Here is an 18,615-nt window from a genome sequence, read left to right as displayed (position 1 = left end):
GCAGTTCAAGCACAAAATTAATTTTTAAAAAATGGGAGCTGCTCTGGAAGCTGTTAAGTGATAGCAGTATGAAACAGTGTAATACAATGACAAAAGTACTCTGAAAAGCAATGAACCTATACAAACATAAGTAATTACCTGGTTTTAGATAATTTTCAAATCTATTTCTCTATTTTATAAATGGGATTTGGTAGCATTAAGACTTGAAGGTACTTTGCAAATGCAACAGATACACAAGTTTAGTTTCCACTATACTGTGATGGTAAGATCATTATTACCACTAATAGTACTGAATATGTTGCTCAATATTTAACACGTTACCTTGATATTCATACTATTCATGGTGTTCTTGGCTAAGATCAAGTGGCTCAGATGGTAAAGCATCTGCCTGCAATGCAGGAGACCGGGGTTCGATCCTTGGGTGGGGAAGATCCCCTGGAGAAGGAAATGGCAACCCACTCCAGTACTCTTGACTGGAAAACCCCATGGTCAGAGGAGCCTGATAGGTTACAGTCCATGGGTCTCAGAGTCAGACACAACTAAGCAACTTCGCTTACACTTTCATGGGGTTCTTAAGGCAAGAATACTGAAGTGGTTTGCATTCCCTTCTCCAGTGGACCATGTTTTGTCAGAACTCTCCACCACGACTCATCTTCTTGGGTAGCCCTACACGTCATGGCTCATAGTTTCATTGAGTTAGACAAGGCTGTGGTTCATGTGATCAGATTGGTTAGTTTTCTGGAATGCAAAAGTAGGAAGTCAAGAAATACCTGGAGTAACAGGCAAATTTGGCCTTTGAGTACAGAATGAAGCAGGGCAAAGACCAATAGAGTTTTGCCAAGAGAACGCACTGGTCATAGCAAACACGCTCTTCCAACAACACAAGAGAAGACTCTATGCATGGACATCACCAGATGGTCAATACCAAAATCAGATTGATTATATTCTTTGCAGCCAAAGATGGAGAAGCTCTATACAGTCAGCAAAAACAAGACCGGGAACTGACTGTGGCTCAGATCATGAACTTCTTATTGCCAAATTAAACTGAAGCAAGTAGGGAAAACCACTAGACCATTCAGGTATGACATAAATCAGATCCCTTAGGATTATACAGTGGAAGTAAGAAATAGATTCAAGGGATTAGCTCTGATAGAGTGCCTGAAGAACTATGGACATAGGTTCATGACACTGTACAGGAGGCAGTAATCAAGACCAACCCCAAGAAAAAGAAATGCAAAAAGGCAAAATGGCTGTCTGAGGAGGCCTTACAAATAGCTGAGAAAAGAAGAGAAACGAAAGGCAAAAGACAAAAGGAAAGATATACCCACTTGAATGCAGAGTTCCAAAGAATAGCAAGGAGAGATAAGAAAGCCTTCCTCAGTGATCAATGCAAAGAAATAGAGGAAAACAATAGAATGGGGAAGACTTGCGATCTCAAGAAAATTAGAGATACCAACGGAACATTTCATGCAAACATGGGCACAATTAAGGACAGAAATGGTATGGACCTAACAGAAAACAGAAGATATTAAGAAGAGGTGGCAAGAATACTCAGACGAACTATAGAGAAAAGATCTTCACGACCCAGGCAATCACAATGGTGTGATTACTCACCTAGAGCCAGACATCCTGGAATGTGAAGTCAAATGGGCCTTAGGAAGCATCACTATGAACAAAGCTAGTGAAGGTGATGGAATTCCAGTTGAGCTATTTCAAATCCTAAAAGATGATGCTGTGAAAGTGCTGCACTCAATATGTCAGGAAATTTGGAAAACTCAGCAGTGGCCACAAGACTGGAAAGGGTCAGTTTTCATTCCAGTCCCAAAGAAAGGCAATGCCAAAGAATGCTTAAACTACTGCACAATTGCACTCATCACACACACTAGTAAAGAAATGCTCAAAATTCTCCAAGCCAGGCTTCAGCAATATGTGAACCATGAACTTCCAGATTTTCACACTGGTTTTAGAAAAGGCAAAGGAACTAGAGATCAAATTGCCAACATCCACTGAATCATCAAAAAGGCAAGAGCGTTCCAGAAAAAAGTCTGTTTCTGCTTTATTGACTATGCCAAAGCCTTTGACTGAGTGGATCACAATAAACTGTAGAAAATTCTGAAAGAGATGGGAATACCAGACCACCTGACCTGCCTCTTGAGAAACCTGTATTCAGGTCAGGAAGCAAAAGTTGTAACTGGACATAGAACAGACTGGTTCCAAATAGGAAAAAAGAGTATGTCAAGGATATATATTGTCACCCTGCTTATTTAGCTTATATGCAGAGTACATCACGAGAAACGCTGGGCTGGAAGAAACACAAGCCAGAATCAAGATTGCTGGGAGAAATGTCAATAACCTCAGATATGCAGATGACACCACCCTTATGGCAGAAAGCGAAGAACTAAAGAGCCTCTTGATAAAGTGAAAGAGGAGAGTGAAAAAGTTGGCTTAAAGTGCAACATTCAGAAAACTAAGATTATGGCATCTGGTCCCATCACTTCATGGCAAATAGATGGGGAAACAGTGGCTGACTTTATTTTTGGGGGCTCCAAAATCACTGCAGATGGTGACTGCAGCCATGAAATTAAAAGAGGCTTACTCCTTGGAAGGAAAGTATGACCAACCTAGACAGCATATTAAAAAGCAAACATTACTTTTTCATCGAAGGTCGTCTAGTCAAGGCTATGGTTTTTCCTGTGGTCAGGTATGGATGTGAGAGTTGGACTATAAAGAAAGCTGAGCGCTGAAGAACTGATGCTTTTGAACTGTGGCGTTGGAGAAGACTCTTCAGAGTCCCTTGGACTGCAAGGAGATACAGCCAGTCCATCCCAAAGAAGATCAGTCCCAGGTGTTCAATGGAAGGACTGATGTTGAAGCTGAAACTCCAATACTTTGGCCACTTGATGCGAAGAGCTGAGTCACTGGAAAATACCCTGATGCTGCGAAAGATTGAGGGTAGGAGAAGGGGACGAGAGAGGATGAGATGGTTGGATGACATCACCGACTCAATGGACATGAGTTTGAGCAAGCTCCCTGAGTCGGTGAAGGACATGGAAGCCTGGAGTGTTGCAGTCCATGGAGTTGCAAAGAGCTTGACACGACTGACAGGCTGAGCTGAACTGAACTGAATCTCCCTTAAGCAGGATGACTCCCTGAAGGGCTGCGAAACAAAAGGAACGCGCAGAGACCACACCATTGTTTACGTAACTTTCGGCAAATCCCTTTCTTTCTACGAAATATTCAGCTGACAGAAATGGCTGAGATAATTTCTTGCTTGAATTCTCGACGAGTCACACCTGCCTGGTTCCTGGGCAGACCAAAGCCTGAGTCTCAGATCCACCGCCAGCCCTCCCGCTTACCTAACAATCTATACTTCGGGTAACAGAGCCGACGTCTCAGCGCGACCCGGAAGGGGAAATCGCCCTTTCCGCTTGGAAAGGGCCCACCCTCTTCAAATGGCCGGGACAGGAGCAAGACGGGCCTGCGCATGCGCAGTGGCGTTTGCTGCCCTTCCGGTACGCCCGGCGCGGAGAGGCGGCACGGACGCAGGCACGCACGGACGCACCGTGTCCCCTACACGCGCCGCCGCCCTAGCTCCCAGTTACACCCGCAGCGGCGTCAGCCTAGTAGAGATGCTGCGAGCCTGTCAGTTATCCGGCGTGACATCCACCGCCCAGGTGAGGACGGGGGCGCCGGGAGACAGCGCATGGTGGGTGAACTGACCAGCGGAAAATAAGGGAGGCATTGGCTTTGCCTAGGCCCCAGGACAGAGGCGTGTCTCCGGACCGCCCTTATCGCGAGAGTCCTGGGTGGGCCCGTGAGGCAGTTAATTCGGGAGTTCGGTGGACGGGAATGACTGGAGGGTTATTGCTGAAGCGGGATGGGGCGTGGAGAAGAGAAGGTGGCGGGGAGGCGGGTGTAGGACGGGAGGCACGGCCTTGGGGACGTGCCATCCAATCAGCCCCTCGCTGCCTCAGTCTAGGACCAATCGAGGCTGCTGGCGCCCGGGTCGCCGGTTGGGCGCGTGAGAGGTTTCGCGGATCCAGTGGTTGAAGGTCGACGGGGGGGAAACTACAGTTCCCAGAGGGACGCGCATATTCTTGGCTTGTTGCACCTTAAGGAGGTGCCTGGACTGCTAGAGACCGCGTTTTAGGGGTCAAGGTTGTAATTATCCAGGAAGGACTGCCTTTCTTTAAGTAGCTGAGAACGCCTCTTGAGCTATTCTTACTCTGAACAAAAACAGAGTAAGAGCTCGAGCTTCTAGAACTCGAGGAAGGTTAAGCCCCTGACCTTGTGCACGTTTCTGAGATTAGCCTGAGGATCTCTGTCTCTAGGTGCTAGGACAACTTTGGCAGACGTCCAAGTAGTTACCTTTATTTCTGCATAATTATCATAGTAATTTTGGAGAAGGAAATGGCAATCCACCCCAGTATTGCCTGCAGACTGTCATGGACAGAGAAGCCTGGCAGGCTACAGTCCATGGGGTCGCAAAGAGTCGGACAGGACTGACCGACTAAGCACACACATCAAAGTAATTTACTGAAATTTAAAATAGTAAACCTACTTCCATTGCTCACAATTGAAAGAGAATTTGTATTTTGGCAAAATGTGGAATTTACAAAACAGGTTCTGTGACTCGAGCAATTGAGCAAAGTCCCTGGCCTCAGTGGGTTAGAAAAGTCAATTTTTTTCATTTCCTCCAAGTTTGCTTATCTTCCATCTCCCCTTTCGTTTCCAGGGTGAGAGAAGCAGGCTCTTCTGTAGGAAAGTGGAGTGTGTATTAGTTTTCTGTTGCTGTGTGTACATTTCAGGTAGCACAGATGGAGCAGCCTCAAACAGCACCCATTTATTACCTTATTGTTTCTAGAGGTGAATGGTTACCGTTATCTGCTTGCTGTCATACAGGGGTGCAAAGTGTGTCCCTGCTGTGGTTCTCTTTTGAGCTCAGGGTCCTCTTCTAAGCTCCTTCAGTTCGTTAGCAGGATTCAGTCCCTGCAGCTGTAGGGCTGAAGTCCCTGTTTTCTTGCTAGCTCCCACCTCACCTACCTGGGGGCAGCCTGAAATTCTTTGCCACAAGATTCTCAGAAGCAGTTTATAACATAGATGTTTACTTTCTTGCAGGCTACCATGAGCTTGTCTCTCAGACTTTAATATCTCTTCCCTGTTTCTGATTTCCAGACCTAGGTTTAAAAGGCTTATGTGATTAGGGCAAACCCACCTGGATAAATCCCTTTTGATAAATCAGGTCAACTGATTAGAAACCCCCTTATATCTGTAAAATCCCTTTTGCCTGTACAGGTCTAATCATGGGCTTAACCACTGGGGACAGAGATCATGGGAGGCATCTTAGAATCTGGGCTACCAAAAGCCAAGTGGGCCTGGGAGTATGAAGGAAGCGGAGCAATCTTTCAGGGCAAAACTGTAGAGGTGTATCTTTGGGGCCCTCCTTTCAGGCCCACTCTTCCTTATTCTGCCCAAAGGTTACAGCATGATTGTCACTGAACTGTCTCCTCAGTCTACCCTAGGGTCAGTTCTTTACCTTGTTGTTAACAAAGGCCTTTAAAAAAGCACATGGACTGGACCATGCCATGCCCTCCAGTGACATCCCATCGTATCACAATAAAGTCTAAACTCATTACCTATCCACAGGGCTCCTCATGATCTGGCTCTTTGCATATCTTTTTTTTTTTTACTCTGCCTCATTCTGTTCTTCTGATTGCCTTTTCATTTGCTGTTTGCCCTGAAGTCCTCCCACACATCTTTGCTTAGCTCACTCCATTCAGATATTTTCTTAGATATTACTTTTCTTTTAGAGAGGCCTTCCCTAAGACACCTCTGATCACTCTCTCCTTTGCATCACTCTGGAACCTACCCTTACCCTACTTGGTTTTACTTTTAGCTTTTATACTTCCTGACATACTGTGTATTAATTATGTATTTTCCACATTCAAATGGAAGCTCCTCAAAGGGACTGTATTTATATCAGTACTCATAATAGTCCCTAGCTCCTAATAGATACTCAGTAAATGAACATGTCACAAGTGTGACATGTTTGAATGAAAGATTAATGTGTTCTGTGAATTTTTCTTAATTTCCATAAGAGGATGTTCAGTTCAGTTCAGTTGCTTAGTCGTGTCTGACTCTTTGCGACCCCATGAACCACTGCAGCATGCCAGGCCTCCCTGTCCATTACCAATTCCCGGAGTCCACCCAAACCGTTGTCCATTGAGTCGGTGATGCCATCCAACCATCTCATCCTCTGTCGTCCCCTTCTCCTGCCTTCAATCTTTCCCAGCATCAGGGTCTTTTCCAATGAGTCAGCTCTTTGCATCAGGTGGCCAAAGTATTGGAGTTTCAACTTCAACATCAGTCCTTCAACATCAGAACACCCAGGACTGATCTCCTTTAAGATGGACTGGTTGGGTCTCCTTGCAGTCCAAGGGACTCTCAAGAGTCTTTTCCAACACCACAGTTCAAAAGCATCAGTTCTTTGGTGCTCAGCTTCCTTTATAGTCCAACTCTCACATCCATACATGACCACTGGAAATACCATAGCCTTGACTAGATGGACCTTTGTTGACAAAGTAATGTCTCTGCTTTTTAATATGCTGTCTAGGTTGGTCATAACTTTCCTTGCAAGGAGTAAGCGTCTTTTAATTTCATGGCTGCACCATCTGCAGTGATTTTTGGAGCCCAGAAAAATCAAGTCAGCCACTGTATTGATGTGACCTCCCTTAAACCTCCATAGGTTTTAGAACTTCTCTAGAGAAACTTCGCTCAGATAGTAAAGAATCTGCCTGCTGTACTGGAGACCTGGGTCCAATACTTGGGTTGGGGAGATCCACTGGAGAAGGTATTGGCAACCCACTCTAGTATTCTTGCCTGGAAAATTCCATGGACAGAAGAGATGGTGGGCTACAGTCCATGGGGTCACAGAGAGTCAGGCACAAGTGAATGACTAACACACAAAGAGAAACAGAACTGATAGGATGTGTATATAGATAGACTTATTATAAAGATTTGATCCATGCAGTTGTGGAGGCTGTCAAGCCCAACATCTGTGATGGAGGCTGGTGGGCTTGATATGCACATACCCAGAAGATGGTACATTTTCAGTCTGAAGGCTGGCAAGCCAGAGACCCAGGAAAGCTGATGGTGCAGTTTTGGTTGAAGGCAGTCTGCTAGAGAATTGCCTCTTGCTTGGTCAGGCTGGTCTTTTTGTTCTGTTCAAGCCTTCAGTTGGTTGGATGAGGCCCACCCACATTGTGGAAGGCAACCCACTTTATTCATAGTTCACTGATTTAAATGTTGATCTCGTCTAAAACCATCTATTTTGACATATAAAATTAACCACCTCAGCTGACATCTAACTGATTCTCAGTGTTTGGACTTAGTCATCCATGTGGGTATTCAGCAGGAATGAATTGCTCTTTCTTTCCCAGAAATGAGCTTCAGAGCTGATTCTTCCTCACTTGCCAGACCTGACACCATCCATCTTCTCTTAGTCCCAGGACTGCATGGCCAGGCCCAACCTTTTTTGAGGTGGACATGGGGTTTGGAGGACCCAGGCTTTCAGTCTAGCCTGACGCTCTCCCAGACTATAAATTTGGGAGTCTTCACTGCATATGCATTGATCTTAAAAGAGAAGGAGACATTATTATTCTTGAGGATTGACTAAGCTAATTTATTTAACTAAGGTCAAGTTTGACAGCAGGGCTAGTTTAAGACTGAACTTGTGTGTGGATATTTTTAGCTATCATCTTTTAGAATTCTTTCTTTTCACTAGGATAATAAAACACTGTTGCTCAGTGATAGATGTAGGTAGCGAGGTGTACATGGTAGAAAGTAGTTTAATACATGATGCAGCCTGTTTACTTCTACAGATATTAGAATCTTTTTTTTATTCTTCATTTTTATTTCTCTAGATCAGTTGTTTTCAAACCATTTTGAAATACATTTTACATTGTGACTTAGAGTACAGGATTGAGAATATATAGGTAATGTATATCCACACATAGATGCAGAGAAAACTAGGGAAATGTCACCTTCCTGCTTCTGCCATACTGATGAATATCTGCCATTTCTTTATCATAACTGAAGAGCCCTTTTTCTCCTAGATCTAGAATATGAATTTACTGAGAAATAATACTGCTTTCATATCAAATTTACTGTATTTTTATGTGTGGTATATTTTTAACCTTAATCCATGATTCCTATCAAGTATTTTTAGTTAACTATAGAAAAAGTTGTTGCATATTAATCTGTATTTCAAATGTAGAACTGGCCATTAATGTCTGGATGTCTTTTGTTTGTGTGGGAGGAATTCTTATGACAGAGTTCAAAAATATCAGTTACAGCTACCCCCTAGTCTAGAAAGGAAACCTGCAATCTCCAGATAGGGTTTATATGAGGGTCCTTGTATTACAGTCTCTGTTTCCAGGATTGTGGTTTCCTTTTCTATGTTCACTTTAGTTTGGCAAGGCTAAGTAATTAGTGGTCTGTACCAAAACATCACATGAAAATTGTGTTTTATCTCTCCTTTGGTTTGGTTTGTTTGCTAAAATCATATTTTTATAGGTTGGAAGCAGCAGCGTTGACCTTACAACATTTATTACAAAGTTATATGTCAAGGCAAATTGTTTTGAATCAGTAATGTCTTTTCTATATTGTTGTTTATTATTAATAAAAGGTATTCCAGAATTAAGAGGTGTCCAGTATCTTTTGTGTTAAAGTTAGGATATTTAGTTTGTATGAATAAAGAAAGAGTTTAGTCTGGTGCTTAAGAAAGAATTTTGGAGGTAGACCTTGGATTTGGCAGTGGTTTCTCAACACAGGACACCAAAAGACACAAGATAAATTTGATTTCACAAAATTAAAAAATTTTTTGCATCAAGTGACACAAGAATGAAAAGAATAGGAGGGAATATTTTCAAATCATATAACTGATGAAAATCTAGTATCCGTAATATGTAAAGATCTCCTACAACTTAGGAACAAGGAGACAACCCAAATAAAAAATGGGCTAAGGACTTAACTAGACATTTATCCAGGGAAGATGTATAAATGGCCAACAAGCACTAGAAAAGAGCTCAAAATCCTTTGACATTAAGGAAATGTAAATCAAAACCACAGTGAAATAGCCACTTTGTAGCCAACAGGATGGTTCTGATAAAAACAGAAAATAATAATTGAGGATATGGAGAAATTGGAACCCTCATACTTCACTGTGGGAATGTAAAATGGTGCAGAGTTAAATGTAGAATTACCATATGACCCTGCGGTTCCACCCCAAACAACTGAAAACAGGTATTCAAACAAAAACGTGTAGGTGAATGTTTATAGCAAAAGATAGAGACAATTCAGATGTTCAGCTGATATCTAGATAAACAAAATATGGTATATCTATACAACAGACTAGTTCATTCAGTTTGAACTACTTCAAACTAATTTCACAGAAAGAAATTAAGTACGAGTTACATACGTGATACATGTGACAACATAGATGACCCTTAAAAACAAGCCACAGAAGGCAACATATTGCATTATTCCATTTATACAAAAAGTCCAGAACAGGCTCTGTAGAGCCAGAAGGTAGATAATTGCTGCCAGGAGCTAGGGGAATGGAATGTCGGGAGACCTGGTGGTACAGGAATTTATTTTTGGAGTGATGAAACTGTTCTGGAACTAAATAGTGCTGAGGGTTGTATAGCATTGTGGATGTACTAAATGGCACTGACATGTGCACTCTGAATGGTGACTTTTACAAGTGAATTTTATCGTGCAGAGAAAAAGCACCAGGAAGTTGGAAATGAACTGATACATGAAGTGTGTGCATGCATGCTCAATCATGTCCAACTCTTTGTGACCTTATGGACTGTAGCCTAGCAGGCTACTCTGTCTACGGGATTCTCCAGGCAAGAATACTGGAGTGGGTTGTTGTGCCCTCCTCCAGGGGATCTTTCTGACCCAGGCATCCAACACACGTCCCTGACATCTCCTGCATTGGTGGTGGTTTAGTCACTAAGTCACGTCTGACTCTTGCCACCCCATGACTGTAGCCTGCCAGGCTTCTCTGTCTATGGGATCCTCCAGGCAAGAATACCGCAGTGGGTTTCCATTTCCTTCTCCAGGGGATCTTCCCAAGCCAGGGATCAAACCTGGGTCTCCTGTGTTGCAGGCACATTCTTGACCAACTGAGCTACAAGGGAAGCCCTCCTGCATTGGTAGGCAGGTTCTTTATTATTAGCGTCACCTGGGAAGCCCTCCAGGTAGATATCTAAAGACAGATAAATAGATGTGTGTGTGTGTGTAATATTAAAGTAATATAACACATAATAAACTTGAAGTAGTATCCATTGGCCAAAATTGGGACAATTTGAATTTTCAAACAGATGATAATTGCAGCTGGTTTAAGTCCATCAAAAGTATTTAAATCTGTGAGTTGGTAAAGATCCTGTTTTGGTTTGTGGTAACTACATGAGACACCTTGATCTTGGGGTAAAAGATTTATTGCCTCACTCAGTTCTGGGGGTTTGCTGGCCTCAGGTGGCCAGTTTGGTCAGCATCCCTTGTGAGGCTGTAGTCAGGCAGTGAGTGGCTAGGGCTAGAGTCATCTCAAAGGCTTCCTCACTCCCATGTCTGGCAGTTGATACTGGCTGCAGCTGAGACCTCAGCTGATGCTGTTGGCCGGAACACCTACATGTGGGATTTTACATGTCTGGGCTTCCTCACTCTTTGCAGGCTGGGTTCCAAGAGCAAGTGTCATAAGAGGCAGAGCCAGGCAGAAGCTGTGTTCCCTTTATGTCCTCCTGGTTTCACTTTCACTGCCCTTATTAGTAAATTGATAACTTAGGCCTGTCCTGGTTCCGGGGAATGGTGCATAGATCTCAGTTTGACGGAGGATAGCGAGTTGCTGGAAGAACTGATAGGAAGTACTACTGTAGTCAGTTTTGGATAATATGGTCTGTCCTGTAGCCACAGCAGCTCGCATCCCTCCCACATGCAGATGTATTCACAACCTTCCTTAGAATCCTCCAGAACCTCATCCCATCACAGCATCAGACTTAGACTAACAGACCAGGATCCTGTCATCAAATCAGTTCCCTTTGCACACAAAACATCTTGGTTGTGATCCCTTGGGTGCAGTTCCTTAAGTGCTTTTCCTTTCAGTCTAAAGACCTGTGAACTAAAGAGACAAGTTATCTGTTCCCCATGTGTCCTATGTACAATATAGTGTGACACTCCCATCCGAAAAGGCAGGAAAAAAAAGACACACAGCAGTCACTGTTCATAACAAATGTCAGATCTATCTGGCATGAGTTGCTGCGTGCTTAATTAGGACTTAGTCCCTCTGCTTAGGAATGTTTCTCCTTAACTCTTGGTTCTACCCTCTGGGCTTCAGGTTTCACTCCTTAAATTATCCTTCCTATTCTAGAAACGTAGCCTGTTGGCAGCTGAATCATTTTCTCAGACTAATGTCTGTCTGTAGACGTTCTGGAGTCCAAAAACTTCAATTCATTTTGTACAAAGTCTTTCCCCTTTGATCCAGGCTGGCCTGTTTTTCATCTTAATGACTTTGTAGGTTTCTTATGGGTCTTTCTGGGGTTTCCTCCATTAGACAAAAGCCATACCTGTAAATCTGACCAGGATAAGCTGTTCTCCATTTTAGGCTCCCTGTGAGGCTGCTGTGGTCTGAAACCCCTTAAGATTCTCAGCAGTCCTGTTGTTTAATGAAAGGAATATGGGTTGCATACTCTTAAGGTTGTCCTTAGCGAGCCTTTTCTCAGTGTAAAAAGTTCTATGAGGAACACCTCCTGAGATCTTTCTGAGGTCTTAAAGGATCTGTGCTAACTGGAGAGGCTGAGAATGAGAAACAGTCTCATTTTTTAACCCACCAAGTACTGGGTCTTTTATATTTTCTTCAAATTTTGCTTGCAAGCTAAACAGTTTTTTTGATTTATGTTTTAGAAGCTTGACTCTATCCTTTTTACTCTGCTGAAAGGAACCACTTGGCGCTTGTGAACATTCTGCCTGGTACTCTGTCTAGCTAAATCCATCAGTTCATTAGACAGTGTGCACTAAGTCGCTTCAGTCATGCCTGACTCTTTGCTTCTCCATGAACTGTAGCCTGCCAGGCTCCTCTGTCCATGAGATTCTCTAGGCAAGAATACTGGAGTGGGTTGCCATGCCCTCCTCCAGGGGATCTTCCCAACCCAGGGATCAAACTCCTGTCTCCAGCACCTCTTGGCATTGGCAGGCGGATTCTTTACCACTAGTGCCACCTGGGAAGCCCCTTCATTATGTACAGCAGTGCCTAATTTTCTGTTTTCCACATCTTACCATCGTGAGAGTTTTGATAAACTTCTACCACTACGTACAAAGATTCCTTTTTCCTCCAGGTTCCCAAAATATTTTTCACGCTTTTCTTAAGCCCTCACCAAAACAGCTTCCGTGAAGATCATTAGGCTTCTGCTGACAGTCTCCTCAAGGCCCTTCCAACTTTCAGTTCCACCCCCCAGTTCCATCCCAAAGTCATTACCACATGTTTTATGTTTTATAGTAGCACCCCATTTCCAGGTGCAAGCATATGGTTGGTTATAGCTGTATGACAGATCACCCCAAACCTAGTGGTATTAATTAACCATAACATTATTTGTTCTTTTACAGTAAATTGTATTTATTATTATACAGATAAGATTAGCACATGGTTCCCAGGTGGCGCTAGTGGTAGAGCTCATCTGCCAGTGTAGGAGATGGTAAGAGATGTGGGTTTGATCCCTGGGTTGGGAAGATCCCCTGGAGGAGGGCATGACAACCCACTCCAGTATTCTTGACTAGAAAATCCCACGAACAGAGGAGCCTGGTGAGCTGTAGTCCGTGGAGTCACAAAGAGTCAGACACAACTGAAGTGACTTAGCATATGCATATATACATACAAGAAATAATAGTAAATATTTATCTTTCATTTCTAAGGAGGTTACATTAGGAGGTTCTTGGGATCGTATAAGCTTACAGGGTTGTGGGGAGGTGGCAAGGTTCTAGAAAAGCATGTGAAATGTGGCAAGTTTGGGAAAATACAATCTGTCACAATAAATGAAAACCAAAAAACCCTGCAATTGTTTGTCATCAGAGGATGACTGGATAAAAGGATAAAAAGAATCAACCATTTATCCTTCCTTTCCTCCATAAACTGTACTGCTGAGTAAATTGTAGACGAGGGTAAGCATCTCTTTATTAAATATGTCAAATTATAAATGAAAAGTAGAATCGCAGTCCACTTTTGGCAACTTCCAATAAATTAATGGATCTAGACATTGTAGATCAGCACAGTTGAATACATTACAGAAAGAGAGACAGGCAGGCGTTGTGTGCCTCCACAGTGAAAGAAGACACCACATGTAAAGTCTCGCCAAAGAGAGTAAGCCTGAGTCTGGTCAGGTGCCCAGTTTCTGCTCCAGGTTGCAGGAAACACAGAGGACTGGCACGTTTTAAGTTGCACCTTGAACAGAACCAGTCTGTGGAAAACTCTGCAGACCGAACAAGCAGATTCTTCCAATAATGACTGGAGGAAACATCTATAGAGTAAAAGATTTGAGGATTAAGAGACTTAGAAGATATAGGTGTCTAAGTATATTTAATAGGCAAGATTAAACTTTATATCTAGGGACTCATACTTATATGATAAAACTGTAAAAAGCTTCAATTTCCTGACTTTTAAAGCTTTATTTGGAATATAAAATTTATTATAGACTATGCAGGTAGACAGTTTTTAAAATCATGAGCCACTATTTCAGATTTAAAATACCTACTAATTTGAGTCAGGATACAGTCAGTTATTTTATTTTTTTTTGGCATAGAGATATGAAACTGCTACTATTTTTTGGTCATAAAAGGTAAATTTTTTTTACATTAATCTCTTCTTAAATCAGGGTGCATATTACAGTTGTTATAGTTGTTTAATTGAAAGCTCAGCTTTCAAAACAACAAAAGCAAGAGAATCAGAAAAATTCTGAAAAAAAAAATAGTACTAGAAAAGAGGACTAGCTCTACCAGGTTAAAACCTAATTGTAAGATGCAGTCTTTAAAACATTGTGGTATTTGTCTATTAATAGAAGTGTGTGAATAGGGTGGAACAGTGGAACAAATTAGGAAATCTAAATGCATCAAGAAATAGAGTATATTTTAAGGTGGCATTTCAAATTGTTGGAAGAAATGAATTATTCAGTTTGTGATTTAGGGATAACTGAATAGACATTTAGGAAAAAGTAGTTAATCTATACCATATACTTTATACTGGATTTAAAGATTTAAACGTAAAAAAATGAAACCATGAGAGTAAAATCATGCAAGGATTATTTTATAATCAGAGTGTGCTAAGTGAAATAAATCAAAGACAAGTACTATATGATATCGCTTACATGAACAACAGGACACTTGTGTACATGTTTTTAAAAATTGCAGCATTACTCTTAGAAGCCCTGTGTGAACCTTCTCAATTGCATCCTCCTTTTCTCTCCAGAAAAAAGCTACAGCTTCCCTTGTAGCTCAGTCGGTAAAGAATCTGCCTACAGTGCAGGAGGCCCGGGTTTGATCCCTGGGTTGGGAAGATCCCCTGGAGAAGGAAATGGCAACCTACTCCAGTATCCTTGCCTGGAAAATCTCATGGACAGAGAGATGGTGGGCTGCAGTCTGTGGGGTCGCAAAGAGTTGGGCATGACCGAGCGACTCTTAGTTGCTTACAATAAAAAGAAGCAGACTCACAGATAAAGAGAGCAAGCTAGTGGGTTACCAGTGGAAAGAGAGAACCAGGAGAGGTATGATAAGGGTAGGGGACTAAGAGGTAGAAACTTCTGTGTGTAAAATAATAAGCTACAACGGTATATTGTACAACACAGGGAATATAGCCAATATTTTATAATAACTATGAATGAAATATAACCTTTAAAAATTTGTGAACACTGTTTTGTAAACGAGAAACATAATATTGTATCTCAACTATGTAGTTGTTATTTAGTAACTAAGCTGTGTCTGATTCTTTTGCTACCCCATGGACTGTAGCCCATCAGTCTCCTCTGTCCATGGGATTTCCCAGGCAAGAATGCTGGAGTAGGTTGCCGTTTCCTTCTCCCAGGAACTGAACCTATGTCTCCTGTATTGACTGATGGATTCTTTACCACTGAACCACCAGGGAAGCCCACATCAACTATACTTCAATTAAAAAAAGAAAGTGGTCTGGAGAATTCCCTGGTGGTCCAGTGGTTAGGACTCCATGCTTCCATTGCCAGGAGCCCAGATTCAGTCCTTGGTCAGGAAACTAAGATCCCGCAAGCTGCATGGTGCAGGCAGTGGGGGAGGAGGGGAAAGTGGTTTCATAGTCCCTTTTTTTTGAAATCTTTAATTTTATATGAGTCTTGGGGTGCAGGACGTGTCAACTGTTTTTAAGGACCTGTAAATATGTTTCATGGTAAGTTGGTTTATGAAAGTAAAATAAAATTTTAAGAAGTTTGTGTTGTAGTAAAAGGATTTACTTCCCTACCCTAAAAACCTTCTAGGTTCTTGTAACTGTTGGTTGTAATGTTTTCTCTTTCCTCTCTAGAATTGTCTTTGTGGGAAGTTTGTCCTCCGTCCATTGCGACCATGCCGCAGATACTCCGCTTCAGGCAGTTCTCGGTAAGTAGCATACCTCCCTGTAAACAGACTTTTACAGGGAAGTGTAAAAGTGCTGAAGTGTGTGTGTGTGTGTGTGTTCATTCCTTGAATATGGGAATATCTACTTAAAATCTTCTTTTTTAAAGGGTAGAAACACTGGAGTTTTCTCATAATACCTTTAGAGCATATATATTTGTAGGTGAAAATTTGTTATGGTGCTCCTTTTGGCTCTTTGGTGGTTGGATGTCATCCAGGGTGGACATCCCCTGCTCCCTGTGCTGGCTTCCATTATATGGCAAATAGATTTATATCTAGAACTCAGCACACTGGAGCTTAATATTTATTTTATTGTATTTACAGAAATGCTTAATTAAGGGGCTTTGAAAATTAGTGATACTTGTTTTGGGGGTTCAAAGAAAGCCTCATGAGTGTGAACATGCTAAGTTTTAAGTATGAAAGGGCCGATTGCTTCATTCTTCCTATCCTAGATATTACTGTATTAAGGAAAAGTTATCCATAAGGAAATGTTATTTTTTACTTTGGACATGTTAAAAAACAAACCAGGGGAAGGTGATGTGCAGCGTGTGGAGATAAACTGGGCTGCTATGATCTGAATCAGTGGTAGAGAAGTGGAGCTTAAAGGTCTTTGAGACTTACTGGTCTAGGAAAGAAGGTTTAGGAGAGTAAAAAAAAAAATAAACCTGTGTTTCCTATTTCTTTCACTTAGGTTGTCTGCTAGCAAAATTGCTGGAGCTGGCATTTTATTTGTTGGTGGCGGTATTGGTGGCACCATCCTGTATGCCAAATGGGATTCCCATTTCCGGAAGAATGTAGAGAAAACCATACCTTACTCAGATAAACTCTTTGAGATGGTCCTTGGTTCCCCACCTTACACTGTTCCATTGCCAAAGAAACCGGTAAGAGTTTTAAACAGTTTCAGTTTATCCTGTTTGAAAAGCAGGTTGTTTTCATCTTGAAAATATTTTGCCAGCATTGTTTGTAGCATTGTTTGTCATTTTTCTTTAACTTGAACTAATGTTTTATAAAGGATTTTTATCCCTTTGGAGTCCCATAAGTGCTCTCATTTAGTCCACATTACATGGAAAATAATTATGTGGCCGACAGGTTAAATGGAAGAGCAGCTTGGGCTGAAGTAACCCTGGCTGCCCTGTGGACCCAGGGATTCTGTGTCAGCCTCCAGCACTGCAGCTCTCAGACTCTGACTTAGAACACTAAAAGCGTAAACGAAGAGTGGTCCTGACACCAGGATCCCATGTTATGGTTAGTAATGGCCCTTTCAGATCACAAAGCAGTCACAGAGTTTTCAGCTACATACTGAGTCAGTGATGGGAATATCTTCCAGTATTCCTGGAACTTTGTGCATTTTCTTCAGTTTCATCTTTCTTTTCTCCATGAGGCTTACAATTTTTTTTTTTTAACATCATACATATTCTTTCTTTCAAACAGGTGCTTGAAAAAAAGATTCATGAAAGAGAGCATGAATTTTGCTGATTTGGTATTGGATATTTCCTTAGTCTATGAGGTTGAACATGGCTGACCAGTTCTTTGTTAGAATCTGGGTACAGGTCTTTTCTCCAGTATATAGCAAGGTCTTGAGACCAGACGTGTGACAGAGTTACTATATGGAAAAGCAGGTGTCCTTTGACTTCTCCTGCCCCTTCCCCAAATGATACAAAATGTTCTACATGGTTTATTCATCCATGTGAACTTTAAAGTGTTTATGCTGGCTCAGGAAAGATAGAGTTGCAGCTTCAGTAGAAGCAGAATCCTGTGGCTAAAGTCCTGGGTCTGTTTTGAGCTACGTGACCTGGGAGAAATAGCTGGAAGCATCCAGGAGCATGGAGTCAGGCTACACAGTTCAGAGTAGTGTTCTTTTCTCCCTGGACATGACTTCCAAGTGTCATTCTCAATAGCCTTGACCTCTGCTCCACTTTTGCTACCCTGCTGTTAAAGGTCAGAAATAGGGTAAGAATGGTGGCAAGAAAATAAATATTAGAGTTTAGGGAGGGGGCTTCAGGATGGAGAACACGTGTACACCCGTGGCGGATTCATGTTGATGTATGGCAAAATCAATACAACATTGTAAAGTAATTAGAGTTTAAACAAGAGAGGATAGCAAGCAAAATATGGGCAACTGTGAAGGTGAATCCAAGAATTCTAACCTAGCTACCTGATAGCATGGTACAATCATTAATATTAAAAAAAGCAAGTTAAGAAGAGTGCAAGGGCTTCTCTGATGGCTCAGTGGTAAAGAACCTGCCTGCCAGTGCAGGAGACACAGGTTCGATCCCTGATCTGGGAAGATCTCACATGCTGTGGAGCTACTCAGCCCCTGTGCCAGACTATTGAGCCTGTGCTCTAGAGCCCAGGAGCCACAACTGTTGAGCCCACATGCCTCAAAGGAGAAACTGCCACAATGAGAAGCCCACACACTGCAACGAAGAGTATCCCCTGCTCACCGAAACTAGAGAAAAGCCCGTGCAGCAGTGAAGACGCAGTACAACTAAAAATAAAGTTATTGAAAAATAAGAATTAAAAGACTGCAAATTTTGAGGTGGTGTAATGCAGACATGCAGAGCTGACAAGTGGAATTGCTCAGCAGGTCAGCAGTGCTGTTCCTCCCTAACACAGCATTTCTTTCCCACCTCCAGGCTCCGCCCCCCAGTCACTCTTAACATCATCTAGGCCATCCTTTTATCAGTTTTAGAGAATCTTCTAGAATAAGTGTTGTGGTGTTTTCATGATATTTTCATTGTATCACTTAATCAGGGACTTTGATTCCTATTGTTTTAAAGACAGAATATAAAAACAAGTAAGGCTTTGAATTGTCTCATGGTATGAATAAGAAAAGTGAAGCCAAGAGTGGTTAAATGTTAGCCTAGGAGCTGGCTGTTGGTTCCTTTATTTCTGTGGTTTATGGTTTTTGCTGGTTCTTCGGTTGACATTCAG

At 42.1% G+C, this 18,615-nt stretch overlaps 1 protein-coding gene across 10 annotated transcripts in view; it reads left to right on the top strand.

The window, feature by feature from the left end:
* The first annotated feature begins 3,441 nt into the window (after nt 1-3,441).
* The window catches only part of IMMT (inner membrane mitochondrial protein), a 38,970-nt gene continuing 23,796 nt past the window's right edge, over nt 3,442-18,615 (top strand). For 8 of the 10 annotated variants that reach the window (XM_060412106.1, XM_060412105.1, XM_042246060.2 and 5 more), the window contains exons 1-3: nt 3,508-3,674; nt 15,593-15,666; nt 16,373-16,562. In XM_060412106.1, coding sequence (XP_060268089.1) covers nt 3,630-3,674; nt 15,593-15,666; nt 16,373-16,562 — 309 coding nt within the window. In that variant the 5' untranslated portion in view covers nt 3,508-3,629. Of the gene's footprint in view, nt 3,675-15,592; nt 15,667-16,372; nt 16,563-18,615 lie in introns of all 10 variants that reach the window. The other 2 variants (XM_060412108.1, XM_060412107.1) reach the window with 1 other exon arrangement.

This window comes from Ovis aries, chromosome 3 (assembly GCF_016772045.2).
Source record: "Ovis aries strain OAR_USU_Benz2616 breed Rambouillet chromosome 3, ARS-UI_Ramb_v3.0, whole genome shotgun sequence".
In the NCBI taxonomy this organism is placed as follows: domain Eukaryota; kingdom Metazoa; phylum Chordata; class Mammalia; order Artiodactyla; family Bovidae; genus Ovis; species Ovis aries.
Note: the sequence above shows the minus strand (reverse complement) of the source record. Positions and strands in the feature narration are given on the sequence as shown.